At 40.1% G+C, this 7915-nt stretch overlaps 1 protein-coding gene across 2 annotated transcripts in view; it reads left to right on the forward strand.

Annotated features, from left to right (window-relative positions):
• LOC107558830 (alpha-actinin-4-like) overlaps positions 1–5662 on the forward strand; it is a 13157-nt gene extending 7495 nt beyond the window's left edge. Inside the window, exons 9-14 of one of the 2 annotated variants that reach the window (XM_016242517.1) lie at positions 317–451; positions 550–729; positions 894–1040; positions 2525–2590; positions 3220–3378; positions 3471–5662. In XM_016242517.1, the coding sequence (XP_016098003.1) occupies positions 317–451; positions 550–729; positions 894–1040; positions 2525–2590; positions 3220–3378; positions 3471–3629 (846 nt within the window). In that variant the 3' untranslated portion in view covers positions 3630–5662. Of the gene's footprint in view, positions 1–316; positions 452–549; positions 730–893; positions 1041–2050; positions 2132–2524; positions 2591–3219; positions 3379–3470 lie in introns of both variants that reach the window. The other variant, XM_016242516.1, reaches the window with a different exon arrangement.
• Positions 5663–7915: the final 2253 nt, after the last annotated feature.

A 7915-nucleotide genomic window follows, 5' to 3' on the forward strand; every position in this document is an offset into this window, starting at 1 on the left:
ATTGTGGATGAGTTCTTCTGTGTCATCACGTTCTATTAGTTCTACAACTTCAGTTTCGGAACTTTCACGCTTAGTAACACATACAGCTGTTCCCTCACCACAGTGCAACAGTGAAAAGGAACCCCTTTCAAACAGTGCCGCGTTCCGAACGTTGTTTAAGCGACATACACTGGTATTGCGGTATTTTAAAAATTCATATCATAACAAAAATAAACACCGGTATTCGGTATGAACCGGTATACCACCCAGCACTAGGTGTAGGTTTACAAATTAGTTGAGTTCGCAAGTATTGATGTTATCTTGTGTCTTTGTGAAGGTGCAGCAACTGGTTCCACAGCGTGATCAGGCTCTTCAGGAAGAACTCGCACGTCAGCAGTCTAATGACCATCTCAGACGCCAGTTTGCCAACCAGGCCAACATGATTGGACCATGGATCCAAAATAAGATGGAGGTATAGTTGCCTCTATTTCTGTACCTTGATGATCTTATCATTTTTCAAAGAAGAAAAATATTGAACGATTCATCTGTCTCATGGCATGATATTTGTAGGAGATTGGGCGGATATCAATTGAGATGAATGGAACGCTGGAAGATCAGCTGACCCACCTCCGTCAGTATGAGCAGAGCATCATTGAATACAAACCCAACATTGACCAACTGGAGGGAGACCATCAGCTCATTCAGGAAGCACTTATATTTGACAACAAATACACTGCTTACACTATGGAGGTATGCATATGCCAATACACACATATTGGAACTATGCAGGAACCATAGATGTATTGTTTAGGTCAAGTGTTTACAATTCCTACATGCTGTTCCCCTCTAGTGTAAAGTTTGTTTAGCTGTGTTGTTACTTGACAGTGTTTCCATTGCCTTTTACTCCTCTATAGCACCTTCGTGTTGGTTGGGAGCAACTCCTTACTACAATTGCCCGCACCATTAATGAGATCGAGAACCAGATTCTGACTCGTGATGCTAAAGGCATCAGCCAGGAGCAGCTTCATGAGTACCGCACATCCTTCAATCACTTCGACAAGGTCAGGAACTCATTTGCATGTTTGACTGTGTGTGAAATGGACTTCACTTAATTTAGGTGAAAGAAGAAGGTTAGTGTTGTAGAGGAATAGATCACTCAAACATGGAAAAACTGTCATTTGTTTCATGTCAGGACTGGTTACAAGATCCATAAAAACCAATGGTATTTTGCATCACTGCTGATACAATGCTTCAAAATTGAATATGTGCAAGTGTAGATGAGAATGGAGAGTCTAACATCTTGTTTTCCACTTAACAAAGAAAGTCATACATTTTAAAATTAGAAGATTGAGATCATTTTTGAGTGAACTGTTCCTTAAAAAATAGGGTTTGTGTTTTTAACCGTGTTAGCAAAGAGATCTGAGCTGCAGGCCACTAAAAATACACAACATTGCAGAGGATTAAAGTGTCCATATAAAGAAGAATATGGAAAATTAAGTCAGTGTTGCTTATTTCAAGGTGAATGGCTGTGTTTAATTTCAGGGTGATTTATGCATGATAAAAATGGACCTCAGTTTAAAATTTTGGTCAGACTTGCTCCATTTTCTCCACTTATTCTGGCACTAATAGGAGGGAAAATATCTGAATTATACTGCCCGTCAAACACCTCTGACCTGAAATGTTTGTAATATAACATATTTGCAATGTGTAAATATAGTCTAGTGGAAGTGAAGTAATGAGGGGGTTTTATGTTAAAGTGGAGAAATTTAGTCACGGTAAAGTAAAGAAACTGTTATAGTGATTTCATAATGGCTCTAATATCATTAGCTGAATGTTATGTCTGACATTCGTAAGAAATCAGGTCACTAACTGTCATAAGTATGTTTCATTAGACTTGTTTAGCCATCAGCCCATGTGTCTCACATCCACAATGTTTTGTCTCCATCTTTTTTTTTTTGCCATGCCACTGCCTCCATCCCACACATGCTGTTATGTCATTGTGTGTCGGTATCATCAATCCTAATCTGCATGCTCTGATTGGTCCATCCCTTGCGTGATTGGCTTACCACAGGACCACAGTGGTGTCTTACATGCTGAGGAGTTCAAGGCTTGTTTGATCAGTCTGGGTTACGACGTAGAAAACAACAAGCAGGTATGAGCACACCCAGAGAAGAAAGGGTTAAGATGGCTGCCGTCTGTCTCTGTGTGTGTGTGTCACTCATTCATTCCATCACTCACTAACTCACTCCCTCATTCACCTGTTGTGCTGCTGCTTGAAAAGGTGCCCTCTGCAGGTCAGCTAAGGTTTTGCTTTCATGTGTTATGTTTCTCACTGCTTCCTTTTTCTTTCTTTTTTTTCCTTTTTTTTTTTACTTGTCCTTGCTATAACTTCCCTCCTTCTTTTACTTGTCTTCTGTACAAACTCATTCTGATTCCTCTATCAAACTCTTCCGTTTGCGTACAACCTCTTCATCTCCTCAAATTCTCTGCTTTCCACATGCATCCTTCCTGTTTCTCTTCTCATCCTTCCCTTTGCAAACTGTAGAAGCGCACGGGGATAATGGATGGCGACGATTTCCGCGCACTGCTCATTTCCACTGGGAACAGCCTGGTACTGCTACCTCCTTTCTCAATCTACAGCAACACAATTTCTCCTGAACTCCTGCTTTTGCTTGCTGTTAAAAAATTATTTTTGTCGAATATCATTGGTTACTTTTTATATTTTTTATTTATATTTTAAGTTAAAAAAAGTTAACTGAATAGATTCTATTTCTAATATACCAGGGGTGGCCAACTTTGGTCTTGGAGAGCCACAGTCCTGCAGAGTTTCACTCCATCCCTAATCAAACACACCTAATCAAGGTCTAAGGGTTACTGGAAAGATACAGAAAGTGTTTTTATCAAGGTTGAAGCAAAACTCTGCAGGACTGTGGCTGTCCAGAACCAGTGTTGGCCACCCCGTAATAGATCACAGGCAAGCACCTTCGATGCAGTATTAATTTGGATCAAATGAAAATGGGGCTGAAGGATAGATGTAAAGTTCGCATTCAATGGGTTGTACTACTGTGCACTTTGGCGTTTACCATTCAGGTGACAAGTCTTAAAATGAATGCATTGAACCATCTGTATGCCAATTTCTTACAGCCTCATTTTCATTTGCATCAAATATGGTATCTAACTTTGATTCTCATGACTCTCCTCACGGTTTATCTGGGTTAACCTCTAACCTCTGTTCTTCAGGGTGATGCCGAATTTGCTCGTATTATGGGCATTGTTGACCCCAACAACAGTGGCGCAGTGACCTTCCAGGCCTTCATCGACTTCATGTCAAGGGAAACAACCGACACAGACACCGCAGACCAAGTCATCGCCTCATTTAAGATCCTAGCCGGAGACAAGGTAAGAATATGCATGCCAGGATGTCCGTCTAAAGTGTTCAGAGTTCTTGTTGTATGGGAATTCAACCTATCCCCATCTATTCTCCTTTTCAGAACTACATCACAGCCGAGGAGCTGAGGCGTGAGCTTCCTCCTGACCAGGCAGAGTACTGCATTGCCCGAATGGCACCATACACGGGCCCCGACGCGGTGCCGGGTGCTCTTGACTACATGTCTTTCTCCACCGCCCTGTATGGGGAGAGCGACCTCTAAGGGCTAACTCCAGAACTCCAGAGCAGTTCTCTCTCCTGCATCAGTGCTGATCTTCTCACAGACTAGATAGATGAGAGCGCTGGATGGAGCCGCATCTGTCTTTCTCTCAACCATCTAGTCCTTAAAGAGATCAGTGCTCCTGAGGAAGAGGAAGATATTTAAGAGTGTTGGAAATGGGACTTCATAGCACACCTGAGGGGGAGGGGGGATAGAGGTTTGGGGGAAGGGGGTTACCATGGCATTGTGGGAAGAGCAAATAACTGTTGATGAAGCTTGCCACACATTGAGGGATAACCTTTTGATTCCGTGTTAAACATGTCAGTCTTGGAGAACTTAAGGAAAGTTGTAGGATGGAAGGAAAGAGAGAAGTTTAATATTGCAGATTCAGTGTCAAGGGAAGAGGGTGTGTGGCCTTGGACTGTAGCCCCAGTTCAGGTTCTTTAATCTTCTTCCGTTTCCTCTTAAAATGACATGCATACTATGAAAGAACTCAATGTTTTCACAGCTTTTTAGTGAATTCTCACCAGCAGTTACCTGTAAAGACAGTTAGTGTTAAGCCATTGGCATGGTTAAATTAGAACAATTATTAATTATCAATTAAATCTACTAGGTTATTATGGGATGGAACTAAAGAGAGCTTAAAGAATCAGCTTTGGCTGCAGTCTATGCCTAAACACTTAACCTGCACCCTCTACCCCGGGAGGGGGGGGAGAGCCCAAGCTTTTCCAGTTAACTTGCTATTTTCTTTGTTTTAATTTAGTTGTTTTCTTGCTAGAGTTGGTGGGGTGGGAGGTTTGGTTTGGCATTTGAATGTTATTTGGCATATAGCAAGGCTGCATATCGTAGGAAAATTGAGAGAACGACTCAAGTGTTTTGATAGAGAATTTGTGACATGCCCTCTTAACCCATTTTGCTGGATCAATGGAACTCTTTGAAAATCAAACCTCAGCTTTTTCCTCCCTTTTTATTTCTCTCTTCTCCAGCTATTTTGAGTTAGCGGGATTCTACGCTGTACATACTTATTTTCCAGTACACAGAACTGTCGGACTACCCATGGCAGTCACACTGGGCTTCAGGTCATAAGCAAAGATTATAAAATGAGCAGTTTCACCCCTGCGGAGTACTGTAGGCAGGTTTAGGTAGCTACAGGTCTGTTTTTTGAGGGGTTGAAGAATGAAGCTACAAAAATACCTAGTCGACTTCTTGTTTTCCTTCCCCAATCAACCATACAGCATTCTCTTATTGACTCCCTGACTCAAGTAGACATGTTCCTTAAGGATTTATTAACTGTAATTAATGTCCATCTGCCATCCATCTCTAATTGTTTCTCAGATATTACTGAATGTCCGTGTAAGAGCTTCAGTGGTGATGTGAGCAGCATAGCCTTGTAGTGACCCTCCACTAGAGCCTATGACTACACAGCTGCTGAATCAACAGTGGAAAAGAGAATTTTATATAGTAAGAATTAAGTAAAAATGTGCCTGGTAGTTGCAGGTTGCTTTCTCTCCCACTCATTTTTTCATTTCCTTTTGTTGTACACTCGTTTTTCTCTTTCTATAGGGAGGGGCAGGGACACAATGTACAGCTCTAGAGGTTGAGGGGAAGGAGTGAGAGAGCTGAAGTCTTAATGAACATTCCATTATGTCTTAATTAACATTCAATTACTGTTTATCAAATCTATGCAATCGTGTATCCAGAACCAACATGCTCTGTAATGAACGGCGGGGGTGATTTGCAATCGGAAGTGTTGAATTCAAGTGAGAACAAATTAAGGGTAGAGGGAGGGAAAAGGGTTGGTCAGATGGGCTTCATAAGATTTGAACAGACTTGGACCAAAAGCCTCCCCTTACGTCTGCAAAGTTGAATAAAAGCATTTGGAATTCTGATTTTTTTCTTTTTCTTTTGTACTCTTTAATATCAAGCGTTATCTGCTGTACTGGAAATTTGCAAAAACTGCTTTCTGTCTCGAGATGAAAAGTGAATTTCACATGCACACATAAAGTTTCCTTATAAAATATTACCACTTTGAATTATTTGTCTGTGTCCCTGCTTGCTGAGGTTTTCAACCAGTCATTTGATTTTGTCTCTCTGGAGCTTACATTTTTGACTTTATTCAAAGTTTATAAATGAATGCGTTAATGACTTTCTGTCTTTAATACAAGTTCTGTCGACAACATTGGTGACAAAATAATGATTAGCAATTTGCCTTTTAGACCATGATCCATCCTGTAACAGACAGATTTAGTGTATTACTGTATTAGTGTTAATGTTGTTCCTCAAAATAACTTTTTTCCCCTCTGTGGTAATCTGCGTTATGCCTCACACGTTGTGGATGGTGCTCAATTTGTGGGCTGCTGAAACCACATTATTTTAATAAGAAAGCTCAAATTAGCCAGATACTATATGTGCTATTTAATTGCTATGTGCTGTTATACTTATATAAAAACTTTGAAAAAAACAAAAAAAACAGCAGCTCTATTAAACAGTTTAGACGGGTGAAGACTCACAACAACCAATAGAGTTAACTTACCATCCTCCTGGCCGTCCTGAGGAATAGTTTCTGTGTGAAAATGTGAAGTCCGTATGTACAGTCGGCTGAATTGAGCTCTTTAGACACAACATGAGCGAAAGATTACAGAAGACAGATCGTTTTTAATGTGTTTAAGGTTATATTATTTTGGTCGAAATAGGTCGTTTTTATCGCCCGTCTGTTGATTGAAAAATTCGTAGGATAGAGAGCGAACGGTTAGGCTGCTATGACAACCTGAGTAAGCGCGGGCTTTTTTCTGCTGTCTTCAACCTCTGAATCCTGGCAGTTACTGTCGTGAGGACGCGCGCCTTGCGTTTAAATTCACACGCTGGCGGGAAGAACGTGTCGGATCTCAGAGCCTGGGCTGTTGTGGCGGGAATTATGCTGGCATTGACGACGTTCACCTGTGGCGTACTCCTCATCTTTCTGTTGTCAGATTCAGAAAAGATGACGGACGAAAATCAGATAAACTCACGACTGGAGACGAAAAGTAAATTATTTAATCTTGCATGTGTAAAATGTAGGACTAGGCTTAAGCCTAGTCCTAAACTAAAATGTAAATCTGAGCTGTTTCAACAGAAAGAAACTTGCACTGACTGATCTTAAAACATGTCAGTGCCTTTGTTTTGTCTTATAATGCACACCGGTAATGCTTTTGTGTAAGGCATGTTTATAAAAATTACTTAAATGTCCTAACTGAACTATGGCCTAACCCTGGTTTAGGCTAAGTCCTGTCTATGAAACTGGGCCATAGTTGTGTAATTAAAAATAAATAAATGTATACAGATTATAGAGGATTAGAACAAATCTGAAAAAGTCAGATTCACAGATAAATGTATACATTTGCTAATTGCTGCAGAAAATTAAAGCTGCAGTCCGTAACTTTTTTTTAGTTAAAAATGATCCGAAATCAATATTTGAGCACTCACATAACCAGTCAGTGTTCAAAACTATCGCCTTTAGCTCGATTCACAAAGGTTAGTTTATAGTAATGTTTTGTAATTTGAGTGGTACGGGTAGGTTTTCGCGGGAAATTGGAGCATGGCACTGCGTCATTACGTCATGTCTGTAAAAATAAAGAAGTTGTCCCGGCTACTAGGCTACCGCATGTGAGGATCCTGCAGGTGGCGATCGTTTATAGCCTTTTCTCACAGCAGCCGGAATAATTAAATGGATAATTTTGATGGCGGATTGTAATCCAGGAAGAACTATGCGTTTATGAAACACATGTGAATGAAATTAAATTATATTCCAGTTATTAATGTACTTCTGATTAAAGATAGCCTGGGATTACAAAAATTTATATTTGAAAGAAAACCAGTTCGAAGGGAGCATAATTTGCTTTTTGGGTTAAAATAATTTCTTATTAATATGAAATTCGAAGAGTATGACAATTAGATTAAACTGTGCAGAAATTGAAATCTACACGCTAATACACACTATAGTCACCAATGCTGATGTTGTTAACATCAATCATTTGAGAATAAAGTATAACTAATAATAATTTGAACGGTTTGATGTGATATGAGCTAACCGATCTTTAGATTTAATCACCATTGGGTGCTAGCGAGATTTATTGTAATGCTTTTTTCCTCAGTTGGTCAGAACAAATGTGACAGACTTGTTACTTGTTCAGATGGCAATATACGGTGAAAATTCTTATTTGGGTCATATTCCAAGACGTAGGCTAGAATCTGTGATTGCGAAGTACAGTAAATATCCACACCGGTGCGGTGACTGACTGCCACACATACTC

This window comes from Sinocyclocheilus grahami, unplaced genomic scaffold (genome assembly GCF_001515645.1).
Source record: "Sinocyclocheilus grahami isolate Dianchi unplaced genomic scaffold, SAMN03320097.WGS_v1.1 scaffold661.1, whole genome shotgun sequence".
NCBI lineage: Eukaryota > Metazoa > Chordata > Actinopteri > Cypriniformes > Cyprinidae > Sinocyclocheilus > Sinocyclocheilus grahami.